Source organism: Drosophila suzukii, chromosome 3 (assembly GCF_043229965.1).
Source record: "Drosophila suzukii chromosome 3, CBGP_Dsuzu_IsoJpt1.0, whole genome shotgun sequence".
NCBI lineage: Eukaryota > Metazoa > Arthropoda > Insecta > Diptera > Drosophilidae > Drosophila > Drosophila suzukii.
This window is the reverse complement of record NC_092082.1, coordinates 74,742,533-74,756,692: the sequence shown is the minus strand read 5'-3', so window position 1 is coordinate 74,756,692 and position 14,160 is coordinate 74,742,533. Positions and strand designations below refer to the sequence as shown.

At 45.2% G+C, this 14,160-nt stretch overlaps 6 protein-coding genes across 9 annotated transcripts; 2 read left to right on the top strand and 4 right to left on the bottom strand.

Annotated features, from left to right (window-relative positions):
• The first annotated feature begins 35 nt into the window (after window positions 1–35).
• LOC139353139 (chymotrypsin-like protease CTRL-1) lies at window positions 36–2,566 on the top strand. 3 transcript variants are annotated; one of them, XM_070996495.1, is made up of 7 exons: window positions 36–280; window positions 336–378; window positions 429–598; window positions 704–1,210; window positions 1,280–1,328; window positions 1,431–1,545; window positions 1,616–2,566. In XM_070996495.1, exons 1-7 carry the CDS (start codon window positions 70–72, stop codon window positions 1,619–1,621), a joined length of 1,101 nt encoding a protein of 366 aa, XP_070852596.1. In that variant the 5' UTR covers window positions 36–69; the 3' UTR covers window positions 1,622–2,566. The 3 variants fall into 3 exon arrangements, with proteins under 3 accessions (XP_070852596.1, XP_070852595.1, XP_070852594.1); XM_070996493.1 differs by having other exon boundaries at window positions 38–280; window positions 1,603–2,566; XM_070996494.1 differs by having other exon boundaries at window positions 1,431–2,566.
• Window positions 2,567–2,719: 153 nt separating this feature from the next.
• On the bottom strand, window positions 2,720–4,070 carry mRpL45 (mitochondrial ribosomal protein L45). The gene is made up of 2 exons (XM_017082674.4): window positions 3,918–4,070; window positions 2,720–3,850 (listed from the first exon to the last, which is right to left on the bottom strand). Exons 1-2 carry the CDS (start codon window positions 3,960–3,962, stop codon window positions 2,822–2,824), a joined length of 1,074 nt encoding a protein of 357 aa, XP_016938163.3. The 5' UTR covers window positions 3,963–4,070; the 3' UTR covers window positions 2,720–2,821.
• Window positions 4,071–4,199: 129 nt separating this feature from the next.
• Window positions 4,200–5,824, bottom strand: LOC108016074 (uncharacterized). The gene is made up of 3 exons (XM_017082668.4): window positions 4,706–5,824; window positions 4,481–4,636; window positions 4,200–4,419 (listed from the first exon to the last, which is right to left on the bottom strand). Exons 1-3 carry the CDS (start codon window positions 5,822–5,824, stop codon window positions 4,300–4,302), a joined length of 1,395 nt encoding a protein of 464 aa, XP_016938157.3. The 3' UTR covers window positions 4,200–4,299.
• A 102-nt stretch (window positions 5,825–5,926) lies between these two features.
• mRRF2 (mitochondrial ribosome recycling factor 2) lies at window positions 5,927–8,850 on the bottom strand. Of its 2 annotated transcripts, XM_017082666.4 has the most exons (9): window positions 8,629–8,848; window positions 8,402–8,564; window positions 8,052–8,344; window positions 7,631–8,000; window positions 7,353–7,575; window positions 6,790–7,301; window positions 6,515–6,728; window positions 6,308–6,457; window positions 5,927–6,245 (listed from the first exon to the last, which is right to left on the bottom strand). In XM_017082666.4, exons 1-9 carry the CDS (start codon window positions 8,759–8,761, stop codon window positions 6,081–6,083), a joined length of 2,223 nt encoding a protein of 740 aa, XP_016938155.4. In that variant the 5' UTR covers window positions 8,762–8,848; the 3' UTR covers window positions 5,927–6,080. The 2 variants fall into 2 exon arrangements, with proteins under 2 accessions (XP_016938155.4, XP_070852592.1); XM_070996491.1 differs by lacking the exons at window positions 5,927–6,245; window positions 6,308–6,457; window positions 6,515–6,728 and having other exon boundaries at window positions 7,167–7,294; window positions 8,629–8,850.
• An 84-nt stretch (window positions 8,851–8,934) lies between these two features.
• On the top strand, window positions 8,935–14,102 carry LOC108016072 (uncharacterized protein YdcI). The gene is made up of 11 exons (XM_017082665.4): window positions 8,935–9,277; window positions 9,336–9,824; window positions 9,880–10,311; window positions 10,378–10,733; window positions 10,789–11,071; window positions 11,130–11,329; window positions 11,392–11,581; window positions 11,642–11,872; window positions 13,112–13,244; window positions 13,487–13,616; window positions 13,679–14,102. Exons 1-11 carry the CDS (start codon window positions 9,120–9,122, stop codon window positions 13,900–13,902), a joined length of 2,826 nt encoding a protein of 941 aa, XP_016938154.3. The 5' UTR covers window positions 8,935–9,119; the 3' UTR covers window positions 13,903–14,102.
• LOC108016075 (uncharacterized) lies at window positions 11,856–13,112 on the bottom strand. Its single transcript, XM_017082669.4, has 2 exons — window positions 12,496–13,112; window positions 11,856–12,447 (listed from the first exon to the last, which is right to left on the bottom strand). Exons 1-2 carry the CDS (start codon window positions 13,062–13,064, stop codon window positions 11,928–11,930), a joined length of 1,089 nt encoding a protein of 362 aa, XP_016938158.3. The 5' UTR covers window positions 13,065–13,112; the 3' UTR covers window positions 11,856–11,927.
• Window positions 14,103–14,160: the final 58 nt, after the last annotated feature.

Below are 14,160 nucleotides of genomic sequence, written 5' to 3'. Positions count from 1 at the left end.
ACAAAATTGGGTTCTCATATGCTTACGTTTGAGGATCAGCATTAGTAGCTCGGTATATTTTCGTTTAAAATGATGTCAGTGTCTTTGTTAGCGCTGTTCGCGTTCTTGCTTTCCCACCAGGGATTAGCATATCTCCTCGATAGAGCGTGTGAGGGTCATATAGAGCTTGGCTTAAAAGTTACCCTAGGCACCGACGCTCGGGGAATTGACACAGCGTGGATGGCCAGCTTATACCGTAGTGAAAATAAATTTGTATGCGGGGGAACTCTTGTTACTAATCGTAAGCATTGGACAATTTATGTTAATGCCGTACTTTAATAATTTATATTACTTAGGTTTTGTATTAACAGCAGCGCATTGCTTAGTTGACGACTTACGGTTAGTATTTAAAGAGTATTTGATGATTGGCACTAACTATTTTGGTGTAGATTCGTGCGCCTTGGGGAGAAGGATAGATCTTGCAAGACTTCAAATTGTGAAGTCGTAAGAGAGTTTACCGTGAGCCGGGCTATACCTTATCCCCGTTTCCAACTCAATACTTTTCCTATAATGTATGATATAGGACTTATTAGGCTAAAAGATACAGTGGATTATAATGGTAAGAAATACTCACATTAAAAGGCAGCTGTCGATTTTCATTAAAAAAAAAATCGGTTTTACTTTATTTCGATTCAGCGGTTTCTAATGTTAAATATATCTGCAGCTTTCATCCGGCCCATTTGCATTATCGTGGATAGCGCTGTACATTTTCCGGATAACATTAAAGGTAGGGCTTACGGCTGGGGCAAGACAAAACCTTTCGTGCCGGTTCTCAGCGATATAATTATGAGCATCACTCTAACTCGGAAAAGACAGAAGGAATGCTCCCACCTGCTTTTTAGCAATGACCAATTCTGTGCGGAATCATCTAATGGAGGCGATACATGTACTGGCGACTCCGGGGGGCCGTTGGCGGTGGATTATGTGTATCAGGGGACTAAAAGCTACGTGCAGATTGGCATCGTAAGCTACGGCTCATTACTCTGTAATAGCAAGGGTGTTTACACAAATGTTGAGAGCTACCAAGACTGGATTGCTGAAACGGTGCAAAAATACAACGATCCCCTTTTATTTGAGGAGTGCGGAGGCCATTGGGCCGTGGATATTATAGTTCGCGTTTCGGAGTCATTCCGTCTTGTGAACACTATTAAGGGCACCCTGATCACTGACCGTAAGTACTTACCTTTTATCATCTTGATCATATCATTGCAATAATTAATTTTGTTTTCGAATTCTAAAGGATTTGTGTTGACTGTCGCAAAAGGTTTGCCAACAGATGCCTCTAAAATGTAAGAAAAATATACTTTTTTTCTAAAAATATTTGTTTTTATTTAATTTAATTTAAGTTGTTCATATTTAAATTTTCGTAAAATCTACATATTTCTTCTCAGAACCGTTAAATCAAAATACTTTGATGTTGATGTCCTTAAGATCGATAAACACCCACGTTTCTCACCTTCAAAACCAAAAAGGAACAATATAGCTTTGCTTGAACTAGCACAACAGGTGACGAAACCATGTTGAATAGCTTGATGTTAAGTAATTAATATCTTATATAAACAGCTTTTCTTTTCAGATCTAATAAGGCCTATCTGCCTTCAAATGTACTCAAATCCTTCAAAAACACTACCAGCCCTTTTTTATCGTCGTAATAATTTGGGTCTTCAAAATCAACAATTCACACGAATCGATGATTCCCTTTGCTCCACAAAAATGAATAGGCAAGTTAATTCTCATCAATTTTGTGTCAAGAAACCTAGGAACTTTGTTTACGATTCACCCCGTTCAGTGGTAGGTACTTATAAAAAGGTTAATGGCATCCAAAGGTATCTACTGGTTGGCATAGTAAGCCATATTAAGAATGGGGTGATCGTCTTCACCGATATTCAAAGTTTTCTCGATTGGATAACAGAAAAAGTGGTATATAAAAACAAAACCATGCACCCCGTAGACCGGCGCAGACCTCCACTCAATAGGTATGAACTTTCTTACCGCACACTTGGGTCGGGTAAAAAACCTACAGAATGAATTATTAAGGTTTTCCAAATATTTTAAGTCGCTGGAAACCCACAGAATGAGATGTAGGAAATTTGGTTGATGAAATGCCCCCTTATATAGAGCAATTCTCCATAAATGCCAGCCAACCCAAAAAGATTTGAACTTGATATTTAACACAGATATTTGTTACAAATTAAATTGATTCTGAACTAAACATCCATTTCCACACCTATATCCACACCTCTTAATATTTTTCACTAAAATTCAATTTAAAAAACTAATAATATTTTAAATATAAGTCTTCGACTTTCCAATTTTTTAAAAAACAATCAATTCTTTAAAGTCAACCTTAGCATCAATTGTAGTAGAGAATTTCCAATATCTAGAAGTTACAATTTTTAAAAAAGTAGAACTACAAGATGAAGATGGATTAAAAATGTGTTTTTTAAATAATAATAAATGTTTTGTATACCTAATTCAAAAAAATGTTTCTCATTATTTTTTCGGTTATTCTTATGGGAGCTATAGGATATTGTTAAATCAATGAACTTGCTAAATGATCAAAGCCAAAAATATGCATATGCATATGCTCATACCTACATTTCCGTAAATATCTTTATATGTGTATTCCACACTCGTATGTTTAAATATAATAATAAAGTAAAATAAAAACAAATAAAAATGTTTTTTAAAATTATAATTTAACAATGTGGTGACTCAAAATTCATTATGCTACATTGAGGCGCATCCTTCTGAGCCGCCAGGCGGCCCATAAAAAGTACAATCAAATGGTCAGAGACGGTTTCGCACGGCTCTCAACCGGCGTGGTCAGTTGGAGTTGCTCCTTGGACTGTTCGCTGCCTGTCTCCAGTTGTTTTGCCTCCTCACCGGCGCTCAGTTCCTTTGGAGGCTCCTCCTCCATATCCTCGATAAGGCGATAAGTAATGGGAGCCGGCTCCTTGGCAGGCAGCCAATCGGGGATGATCTTGTCGTGCAGCCGCCACTTACCATACTCATTGGAGATGTGCTTCTCGAACACTACATACTCCAGTACGTCCTTTGTTAGGATCTCGCTGCCGTGCATCAGCCTACCGAAGCGGTCGTATATGGCCAACATTTGCTGACTGTGAAAACGTACGGTGACCTGGGCGAACTGGTTCTCCTTGGTGATCACCTCGGTGACGCGGGCGTGGACGACGCGTGGTGGCTCCAGTGACTGCAAGAACTTCCAGCGAATGGTCTTGTCCTTGACGTTGTGCATCATCTCCGGATAACAGCGCTCGGTGACAAACTCACGGATCTTGTACTTCTCCTTGGCGGCCATGTGCGTGTGCGCCTGGATGTAGATATCTTGGGCTTCGGCGCCGAACTCGTCGGTGCCGAAACTCTCCTCGTAGGAACGAATCTTGCGCACGGCCATCAAGCTTTTGGACTTCTTCTCCAGAAACTCTAGCTTCTGCTTGGCGCCCGATGTCGAGATTATCGACTTCTTGCCATCGCCCTCCGGCGGCACATACGCCTCGAAGATGCCCCCAGTGCAGCTGATGTGGAATGGACGCTCCATCCAGGGACGCGGCGGCAGAACACCGCGCTCCTTCATCCGGCTGCGCATCTCCTCCTTGGTGATGTCCTCCTGTTTCTCTCTCAGATTGGGCAGATCCATTTTCACGAACTTCAGCTTGCGCAGGCGCTTGAACTCGGGCTGCCAGTGCTTGGTCTGCCTGTGTCGCACCTGCTGCATCTGGATCAGATTCTGGAGCGGAGGAGCCAGGCCACCTGGAATGGTGGCCGCCTGCTGCACGCCAGGCAAGACCTGCGATTATCAATGAAAGGCTTATTACGAAGAAAATGTTCGGTTACCCAACCAATTACCCACTAACCTGCAACAGTTTTAGACACGTTTTGGCCGACGCAATCTTCTCCATCGTAATTTATTTATTATATAAAAACTCCGCAATAACAAACTTTTGAAGAATTAACCGAAATGCACTAACGCGTTCTGCTGGCAAACGTGACATTCGATTAGGTAAACAAACAGCTATCGATTTTTCATTCGATTATTTACAAGAATTAGTTTTGAAATGAAACAATTTGTTCCGTTATATTCGTAAAATCTTTTAATTTAACTGAATATATTATGCAAATAGTAAAAGCAATCTTGGCGGTTTTATGAATGGTTTAATTTGTTAAAACTATAGATTTCGATCAATGGCTGTTGGAAATTTGGAAACAATCTAATCGAAAGGGAAAGCTATTCCGGTTTCAGGGTGCTCCGTTTCCTTCATCCTCCTCCTCGGCACAATCGGCACAGCTTTCGCTGCAATCGGGTGGCAGGTCGTCGAGGAAACGGTAGCCGGCGCTCTTGAACATCTTGGCCTTCATCTGGAGGCCGAGTAAAAGGCATTTAGATGGTCCGTCCCAGCAGCTCCCTGTCGATACTCACCATTAGCTGCTGGTACTGGCAGTCGTATGCGTTGATGGCTATGTCCCGCTTTCGCAGCTCGTTTCGCAGTACATCGATCTCCATTTGCAGACACTGGGCCCGCTGGGCGGCACACTTGGCGGACACCAGTTCCTGCTTCATCTGATTGCATCGGCACTGGTGGGGAGAGGTAGGGAATCCACTTGTAATATATGTATATTAATTTATCTGTCTAGACCAATGTACCTTGAGTATCTCCTCGTTTCCCTTGGCCTTGTCCACCTCGTTCTCGTAGTAGTTCTGCATCTCCTGCATCTCGCATTGCAGCTGCTGCATGCACTGGCACTGCTGCTGAAGATTGTCCTCGAGGTTGTTCGTCAGGCACTCGGCCTCGTTGGCCTTCTGCTCAAGCTGGTTGACCTTTTCGCCGAGCTCCTCCAGTTCCTTGCACTTCTTGCGCAGAGCATCGCGATCCGCCAAGATCTTTTGGATGTTATCGGCATCCTTATTCGGCGAGAAGCTGCCCTTGCCAGGAGCACCTCTGCTTCCGCCGGAACCCGCAGGACCACCACCACTGCCGCCGCCACCATCGGCTCCGCACTTCTTAGCACATCGCTTCATCACTTCGTCCTCGAACTGACGCAGTAGGGCTACCTCCTTGCCCAGATCATCGATCTTCTTCTGCAGATACGGGATGTCGGTGCTCTTTTCCGGTTCTATAGGGATGCTGTCCAGCTTGCAACGCTTTGATTGCTTATCAATCAGCCGCTTTAGATTGGCATTCTCCGCCTCCAGAATATCGTGGGCCTTGTTCATATCGTCGATGGCCGCCTGCAGATCGTTCAGCTCCTTCTCGTCCTGCGGAGTGATCTTATTGTCGTCGGCCAGCTGCTTGATCTTTTTTTTCAGTTCCTTGCTCTTGGCCGGGTCATAGCGCTGATCCATAATTCGCTTGATCTCGTCACTCTCCTGGTTGGCCGTCCTCAGCTTTTCATCGGAATCTGCCAGTTTCTTCTGGAGCATATTGTTCTTGATCATCAGATCCTGCATTCGCCCGATAGTGTCGTCGGCCGCATTAATAAGACTGTCGCCCACCACCAAGCTGCTACCGTACTCATCCTCTGGTCCCGATGGAGTTCTGGGCGAAGGTCTTCCATCCTCGTCACGTTGCTTCTTAATAGGTGAATTGCAGGCCACCAGATCAGCCACAAACTGCGACTTCTTGTCCTCGTTTGCCGACCATGATCTGTCGTCGATGGTGGATGGATAGCTCTTTAGCTTAACGCACGAATCGATGCACTCGAATTCGTATGTCTCGTTACTAAACGGCACGTGAAAGAACTCCTTTTGAGTGGAGAACGCCATGGTTGCGACTAGCGCTTCAGACAAAAAAAAACCAATCTGTGACGCGAATTTACAACACTTTCAAAAACTTAAGGCTCAGGGGTCTGAAAATGAACAACAAAATATGGGTCCGACATGTATTGAGTCACAAAAACAATCTATTGCTGGACAGATCAAAATTTACAAACAAATATCCGCCCAATCAGGGCAGCAGGCAGTTGACAGCCCGCCTGCTAGACGGAGTATAACTAGTTAACAATTCTGAGTGCACTGGTTACTATTCAAGGCCCTGGGCTCTTCGCTCCGCCAGCGATTCGTCCGCAGAGTTCATGGAAGAGAAGCCACATGGCTGCATCGTCATGCTCGCTGTGCCGGAGCTAATTGTGCGCAGGGCACTGGAGTAACCGGATAGCTCTGCCAAAGGGGCATTCACCAGAATCATCTATAAAAAAGAGTGGGTTAAATAATGGCTTTCAAAACATATGCGCTTCCCCAGCCGTTTACCTTATTTCTATCACCCTTCGGCAAGACATCGTTGATCAGCGCACGTCGTCGTGAAAGATCAGCTATGATGCCGGAAATACGTTCACTGGGTGCCACAATTTGAAGTGCCATGATGGGTTCCAACAGCCGGGTGCCACTCGTGCTTAGCAGCTGTGAAGTCGAGAAAAATATTTGTTAACCACATTACTTTTCACCGCTTCAACCTACCTTTTGCACACACTGAGCTGCCGTAGCCATGACAAAAGAATCCGCAGTGCCCCGACCAATAGTGGCGTTGTGCAGGCGAATCTGCGTGTCCACTACCTGTCCACCAACGCGGGGTCCTCGCTCCAGAGCACTAATAGAGCCCTTCCGAAGAACCTGAAGTATTCGTGGCCGCAGTGTATTGAGGTTTGGCAAGTTCTCCGGCGACTTGTCTAAGCTTTGGTGGAAAACCGGAAAATCAGATGGATTTCAAGCAGAAATCTGGCATTTTAGCTTACCTGAACAAATCAGTTTGATTCTTAACCACCTCCAGGGTTATACTGACATTCTGCTTGCTGCCAGCGATTTCCTTCTCTACACTTAACGTGGTCAACGCAGGTGAATCAATAGTCTCCTTATAGGCAATTTGTAGGGGTCCCAGATCAACGTCGATTTTGTACTCGCTCAAGATGCGCGACTTGATAATGTCCATGTGCAGCTCGCCCATTCCACCGAGCACTGTCTGACCGGTGACGGAATCGTAGCTGACACGCAGGCTAGGATCCTCCCGTTGCAGTTGCCTCAATGCCTGCTCCATTGCAGTTTGGGAGGATACGCTGGGGGGCTCGATGGAACAAAAGTAGACGGCATCGGGTATCTGTGGATCGATGGCAAAAAGCTCGTCTGACTCTTCCATCTCATCATCTTCCTCGTCCTTGTTCGCAGCAGCACCCAGGCTTTGCTTCAAACGTTTCTGGGCATTCTTTAAGGCTGTCTGACTGGAGGTCAGCAGATCTCCCGTCACTGTGGACTACTTTTTTATTAAGTTGGTGTTTAATTAGATTTATTTTGTATAGTTTACCTTTAGCCCTGCACAGATCACCACATCACCAGATTGCACAGCGCTGACCTCTCGATATTCGTCCGCCAAAGGCTCATAAAGCTTTGAAACAACTTCTGCTTGGCCACGAGCGGAAATCAAACGCATGCCTCGTTTAATCTCGCCCCGTAGAATCCGTACCAGGGTCAACGCACCACGTTGTTTGTCGTGTACAATCTTAAAGACCTTGCCAGCCACTTCTGTGCTACAAGATGAGGATTTTAATATGGAAGGATTCCTCATCTTAGTTACACTCCTACCCAAAGCAGTCGTAGATTTGGTTGCGCTCCTCTGGAGCAGGCAGATAGGCATTAACAGCATCCATTAGTCGCTGAATGCCTACGTTTTTGTAGGCGGACCCCAAGAGCACGGGTACAACTTTCTGTTGACCGGTTGCCCGTCGAAGAGCTCTTTCTATTAGTGAATTGTCCACTTTGTCGAAGCTCTCCGTGCTGATTACCACATCGGCAAGTTCGTCATCCAATCCCGAAAGCTGATCAATCAGTTCATTGCGCTTTTCCTGCATCTGACGCAAATCATCTGAGGGCTCTAGTTTTACATTTTTGTAGCTGCGACCCAGATCCTTTGGTTGCCAGCTTAGTCGCTCCAGGGTGATCACATCGTTGATGGCTAAAGGTAAGTTTTGATTAACCATACATTTAAGAATTCTTAGAATCTTACCCAATACACCGTCTTCGTTTTTTACCGGATACTGTAAGCAAACGGGCTGCGTTTCCAGCTTATCCTTTAGATCGCTGACGCACTTTTCGAAGTCCGCATCTGGGCGATCCATCTTGTTGACGAATATCAGACGGGAAAGCTTGTGCTTATCTGCCTGCGACCACACAGTGACTGTTTGGGCCTCCACGCCAGCGGTGCCATCCAGAACCACGACCACTCCATCCACCGCATAGAGGGATTGCTCTACCTCCATGGTAAAGTCAATGTGGCCGGGAGTGTCCAGCAGGTTGATGCTGGATAAAAGGGTATAAGTTAGGCGTAGAAGGAGCAATAGCCAGAGAAACCCCTACCGGTGGTCATTCCAGGGAAATGTGACTGCCGAGCTGCAGATGGTGATGCCCCGTTCCCGCTCCTGGGTTAGGTAATCGGTGACCGTGTTGCCGCGATGCACTTCACCTAGTGCCCTGGTCTTGCCCGCATAGAACAGCATGCGTTCCGTTGTGGTTGTTTTGCCTAAATTGCGTTTGTTTACCAGGTAAACTTTGTTGCAATTCGGAATTTCCTTGACTTTGCTCACCTGCATCGATGTGCGCCAGTATTCCTATGTTCCTGATCTTGCTGCTGTAGTTGCGCTTCAAGTTTTGATTGGTCAGGTGCCGAGGGAATCCAAGGCTTTGTTTTCCGCCGATTTGCAATGCATATCTTAGCATTTTCTTTGATAAAATTAAATATGAAATAAGGTTGCAAAATAAAACCGCCCTTAGCAGCTGTTTCTCTGCAATCGCTATCGATAAATGCCGCAAGCAGCTGTTGCTGCCAATCGATTATTCAGGAATTTGCGGCTTCAGCTAGGGCACGCCAAATTTTTGAACCCCTTTGTTTTAGACGTTTTGCAGAGCTTAAAACTAGTTTAGGCATAAAAACGTATATTGTGTATATTAATAAACAATTGGGAATACATTATCAAAAGACGCAACCTCTTAGCTGCGCGGAAATAAACACAAACTCAGTTTAAAGGAGACCTTTGCTTTGTGACCCCAATTTTACCGACCTGTTCTTATATTCAAAATGTCCACAAGACCCCGACGCGCTGCAGCCACAAAAAAGCTGGTAATTGAGCACTCAGACTCGGATGAGGAAATGAATCTTTCGGAGAACGATGATTACAGGCCACCGGAGACCCAAAACCGCAGGATAGATCGCGCTGCAAATGCCCAGGCAGGCGGGTAAGTGGTGAACCCATTAGCCCAGCAAGGATATTGTATATATAAGAATACCTTACAGCACCAAGCGCCAGCGATGGCCCACATCCAAGAGTGCATCTGCTGAGGCAGCAGCTCCCAAGAAGAAGCGGGCAAGAAAGGAAAAAGAAGACGAAAATGCTTGTCCTAATGAGAAGAATATCGATCTTGATGTCCAGGACACACACTCATCTACAACCAAACGAAAAGGTCCTGCAGCTAGCTCCTCCACAGAAAGGAGTTCCGAAGCTCCAGCTCCCAAGAGAAAGCGTGCCAGAAAGGAAAAGGAAGCCGAACATGATTGTCCCAATGAGAGTAATCCTGACCAGGAGGACGTGGTAGAACCATCAACTATGACCCAACCAGATGGTCCTGTAGCCAGCTCCACCACTGGACGGAGTTCCTTCTGGGAGCGCCGCAAGGTGTGGAACATCCATGAGCTTCTTGCCGAAACGGAGAACATACAGCCGCAGGCAGCGAGGAATATTGTGCAGCTCTTTGAGAACGAAAACACCATTCCTTTTATCTGTCGGTATGTCTCAATCAACATTTATTCGAACTACCTCTCGATTGATTTGCATTTGCAGCTACCGTCGAGATCTGGTGGATCACATAGCTCCAGATCGACTGAGAGACATTCGCAACACATATACAGAGATTGTGGATCTGCGCAAGAAGGCCGAGAATATCGTCAGTCAGTTGGAGCGTGACAACGTCCTAAATACGGAAATCCGTGAGGAGCTGATGTGCGCCAAGACCAACGAGGAACTGGAGTTTCTATACGCCCCTTACAAGCCAGCCAGTAAGGGCACTTTGGCGGAACGCGCCAAAGCGTTGGGCCTGGGAGAATACGCCGACCGTTTGCTCTATGGCTCTGTCCCTAAAGTGAATCTCAAAGAAATTGTGGACCCCGGTAACGTGGACTTGGCCACGGAAGCGTTGGTGATGAGTGGAATCTGCAACATTATTATACACAACATTAGCAAGAACACAAATGTGTTGGAGGAAATTCGGAGACTGTAAACATATGTTATAATTTTTATTTTATTGCCAACCTTTTCTGTATCCTTATAATCCCATTTCAGACAAAATGTGCATCGGGTATTCCTCAAGTGCAGCAAGACCAAGGTGGCCAAGACATCGTCCAAAGCTAGTTCGAGTAAAGCATCTAGCGGCATCGCAGACAAAAAATTGGACAGCTCAAAGTTTGAGAACTACTTTAACTTTCAGGGTGATATTAAAGCAATAAAACCCCATCAAATGTTGGCCATCAATCGTGGAGAGAAGCATAAGTTCCTTTCCGTCAAATTAGACACCAGCGACTATCTTAAACGAGATCTGATGCGCTTCATATCAGATCAGTACATGAACGAAGGCCTGCAGTATCCCCTAAGAAGGGAGGTGTTTACAAAATCGCTAGATGAATGCTACTCAAAAAAGTGTAAGAACAACATAGTGAAAACTAATGCGATGTTAATCAATAACTATAATTACAGTGCAGCCATTGATGTGCAGGCAGATTCGCGCCGATCTGAAGGAAAAGGCCCAAAAGGCTGCCATTGATGTGTTTGCAAAGAACCTAAAGCAACTGTTGTTGATGTCTCCACTCAAAGGAGAGCGCATTTTAGGCATAGATCCTGGGTACACCAATGGCTGCAAACTGGCAATTATTTCCGAGACGGCCGATGTGCTGGACACGGGTGTTATTTACCCTCATGGGGCCAGGTCTAATAAGCGTGGAGCCGAAGAAAAATTGGTTCAGATTCTTTCAGATCACAAGTATGTTATTTGTAGTTTGACTTGCGAACCTTCTTATTAATTTAAACTTCTTTGAAAGCTGCCAAATTATTGCCCTGGGCAATGGAACTGCCTGTCGTGAAACTGAGCATTGGCTAACCGATATGTTTCACTCCGGCATCCTGGACAGCAGAAGTATTCGCTACAGCATTGTTAACGAAAACGGGGCTTCTGTTTACTCTTGCAGCGATGTGGCCTCCAAGGAATTTCCCAATATGGATACTAACGAAAGGAGTGCAGGTTTGAACCATAAAGTTAAAATGAAAAGAGAAATATGAAAATCAACTTTAATTTATCTGTAGTATCCATAGCGCGTCGTTTGAACGATCCGCTGAGTGAGTATGTGAAGATAGAGCCCAGACACCTGGGTGTTGGCATGTATCAGCACGATGTTTCCGAGAAAATTCTGACAGAATCGCTGAAGGACGTTGTGTCTGAATGTGTCAGCTATGTGGGCGTGGACCTCAACACAGCCAGCTTAAGTGTGCTCAAGTAGGTTTATGCCAAGAGTCCTTCAAGGCATATATTATCTAACAATTTCGCGACTTATAGGCACATTGCTGGTCTGTCGGAGAAGAAGGCCGAAAAAATCATTGAGTACCGGACGCAGAAGGGGCCTTTTCAGTGTCGCAAGGATCTACTCTCGGTGCGAACTATAGGTGAGAAATCCTTTGTACAGTGCGCTGGCTTTGTGCGCATCGAACCATTAAGCGTAGGAGGACGACTGCAGAATCCCCTAGACTGTACTTGGGTGCATCCGGAGAGCTATAAGGTGGCGGAAAGGTAAGCCAACTTTATTATACAACAAACGATACTGAATAGCCTATTAAGAAGCACTTTACTCCGCCCGATCCGCTGCAATCCTGGCCTTCTCAGCTTCCGCTTTCACTAGCATGGAAGTGCTAGATTCATAGACAACGTCAGTGTCGCTTTGCGCGACGGCAGCAAAGGTCTTAGGACAATCATCATCGAATTTCTTAGTTAATGTTTCATCGCTGGATTCAGGGTGCTGACACCAGCAAGGAAGATACGGCTTCAAGGGATCCTTCTTGTCGCACCGCTTGCAAGTGCAATTCTCCATGCCGGCCCTCATGAAGCTCTTGAAGTCCGAATCCTGGCTCAAAAGCGCCAGATAGTCTTCGATAGAGTGCTCCTTCATCGGGTCCATCAGTTCTGCCCAGGTTTTTAGCTTTACGATAACGCCAAAGAAGTACGTCTTCAGGTCTTCTATAATTTTTAACACCGAGTCCAGATCTTGCAAAAATATACTATCTAGGGATCGGTCTAGCCTAGTCAGTCGTAGATCCAACTCCTCTTTGGACTCACGCATATCCAAAAAAGATTTGGTCAAATCAGAACTAAGGGTTCACCATTAGCGGTGGCATTGGAATAACAATTTGACTTACTTGGATTGATTAACGATATTGTAGGCCCTCTGAAACTCGCAGAGTTCCCGCTCCTCGGTCATTCTGCTGAGGTACTCCGGATAGATCTTGGTGCATCCGGTGGATCCAACCAAAATGCGATAGCGCACTCCATGATACCGCATCTCCTTAACCTTCTTGATCTGCAAGGGTTTGGCCTTGGCCAGCTGATTTTTGAGCTTCTTAAGTTTCTGATCAACTACTAGAATTTGCTCATGCACGCACTCCTCCAGCTTAAAGTCATACCGGGTGTAGATGTTCTCGCAATGCTTAAAGGTGGGCTTCAGCAAATGGACGGGAATGGTCGATCCTCGGCATGGAGGCGGAAGTGGGCGACGTTTGTACCGCTCCGGCGGATATTCCCAGCAAACTCCGAAGAGAGCTTGGTTCGGCACGTTAAGCGGATGCTGCCAGCAGGGCCTGTAGTCCGGCTTATCGTTGTGGCCGTAAAAGGGCACCTTTCCACAAGCAACATACTTAGTCTTGGTCGGTGGCAGCTTTGGGGGATAATGCCAGCGCTCATCATATTGCCGCTTCAGATCGGCGATCATATTGATAATTTCAAATTTTAAAAACGAAATGCTTTTTGTCCTTTCAGTATCGTGGGGGAATGTAATTTGAAGCTGTCAGATGTAGGCAAGGCTGCCTTTATAGCAAGCATCAAGAAGTTTGCAGAGTCCCGATCGAATCTCGATCGCATAGCCAAGCAGCACAAGATCCCAATGGAGCGGGTAAGTCATCTATGTCCTATATACTTGTTTCTATTAATGTTTCAAACCCCAAAATGGCTATAATATTGCCTATTTAACTGACTTCAATCAGATTTCCAAGTTTGTGATCGAACTTTAGAAAATAATAATATCAAAAGACTTGATCCATATTTATTGATCCGAGTACTGAGCATAATCCTTTCTTCTGTGCTAATTAATAACTGAATTACTAAATATGTTTAAAATTGATTCTGCTGTTTCAGTTGGAATTTCTACTGGTTGCCCTACAGCGCGAATTGCTTCAAGATTATCGAGCTGATCTAGACAAGCGGCCTCTCTTCAAACAGGGCCTAACACGGCTGGATGATCTGAGCATAGGAGATGTAGTCACAGGTTAGTGGGTGCAGCAAGACCAAGTTGAAGTTAGAACTTATTGTAACTATTCCGAGATGCAGGTGCTGTGACCAACGTAACCCAGTTTGGTGCTTTTGTGGACGTGGGAGTGGAGCGGGATGGCCTTATACACAACAGTCACATGAAAAACAGCGAGCTGAGCATCGGCGATCGCATAGTGGCATCGGTGGTAAAGGTGGATCTGCAGCGACGCCTGCTGAGCTTGCGTTTGGAGAATATGCTGGTGGAGACGGACACTTCGTTCACTTTCAAGACGGAGGATTAAAGTCAAACGGCACGGGTTTAATGCTTTCGGAAGTATTTAATGATTCATATCGTAATTGTTTGGTTGCTCACATGAGCATTCATATATATACTATATATTGTTCATATATGTATATGTGTATATGCTTTTAAAACTAAGTGATGCCCTCGTAAGCCAGTTAAAATGTTTGACTAAATAAATATACAATATGCATACATTTAGGCGCTTGGTTTGCAGGCAAGTTGCTTTCACTTTTTAGTTAGTTTGTTTGCTCGAATT

What these genes read in the sequence shown, in the direction of transcription:
- LOC139353139 (XM_070996493.1), top strand. Translation starts at nt 70, where the DNA reads ATGATGTCAGTGTCTTTGTTAGCGCTGTTCGCGTTCTTGCTTTCCCAC. An exon ending in GGGAACTCTTGTTACTAATC is followed by an intron (nt 281 to 335) that starts GTAAGCATTGGA and finishes TATATTACTTAG; the next exon opens with GTTTTGTATTAACAGCAGCG. An exon ending in GGGCACCCTGATCACTGACC is followed by an intron (nt 1,211 to 1,279) that starts GTAAGTACTTAC and finishes CGAATTCTAAAG; the next exon opens with GATTTGTGTTGACTGTCGCA.
- mRpL45 (XM_017082674.4), bottom strand. Translation starts at nt 3,962, where the DNA reads ATGGAGAAGATTGCGTCGGCCAAAACGTGTCTAAAACTGTTGCAG. An exon ending in CGTGTCTAAAACTGTTGCAG is followed by an intron (nt 3,851 to 3,917) that starts GTTAGTGGGTAA and finishes TGATAATCGCAG; the next exon opens with GTCTTGCCTGGCGTGCAGCA.
- LOC108016074 (XM_017082668.4), bottom strand. Translation starts at nt 5,824, where the DNA reads ATGGCGTTCTCCACTCAAAAGGAGTTCTTTCACGTGCCGTTTAGTAAC. An exon ending in GAAACGAGGAGATACTCAAG is followed by an intron (nt 4,637 to 4,705) that starts GTACATTGGTCT and finishes TCTCCCCACCAG; the next exon opens with TGCCGATGCAATCAGATGAA. An exon ending in GCCAGTACCAGCAGCTAATG is followed by an intron (nt 4,420 to 4,480) that starts GTGAGTATCGAC and finishes CTCGGCCTCCAG; the next exon opens with ATGAAGGCCAAGATGTTCAA.
- mRRF2 (XM_017082666.4), bottom strand. Translation starts at nt 8,761, where the DNA reads ATGCTAAGATATGCATTGCAAATCGGCGGAAAACAAAGCCTTGGATTC. An exon ending in AAACGAAGACGGTGTATTGG is followed by an intron (nt 8,001 to 8,051) that starts GTAAGATTCTAA and finishes ACTTACCTTTAG; the next exon opens with CCATCAACGATGTGATCACC. An exon ending in CAGCTCAGTGTGTGCAAAAG is followed by an intron (nt 6,458 to 6,514) that starts GTAGGTTGAAGC and finishes TCGACTTCACAG; the next exon opens with CTGCTAAGCACGAGTGGCAC.
- LOC108016072 (XM_017082665.4), top strand. Translation starts at nt 9,120, where the DNA reads ATGTCCACAAGACCCCGACGCGCTGCAGCCACAAAAAAGCTGGTAATT. An exon ending in GCAAATGCCCAGGCAGGCGG is followed by an intron (nt 9,278 to 9,335) that starts GTAAGTGGTGAA and finishes AATACCTTACAG; the next exon opens with CACCAAGCGCCAGCGATGGC. An exon ending in TGAATGCTACTCAAAAAAGT is followed by an intron (nt 10,734 to 10,788) that starts GTAAGAACAACA and finishes CTATAATTACAG; the next exon opens with TGCAGCCATTGATGTGCAGG.
- LOC108016075 (XM_017082669.4), bottom strand. Translation starts at nt 13,064, where the DNA reads ATGATCGCCGATCTGAAGCGGCAATATGATGAGCGCTGGCATTATCCC. An exon ending in AATATCGTTAATCAATCCAA is followed by an intron (nt 12,448 to 12,495) that starts GTAAGTCAAATT and finishes GTGAACCCTTAG; the next exon opens with TTCTGATTTGACCAAATCTT.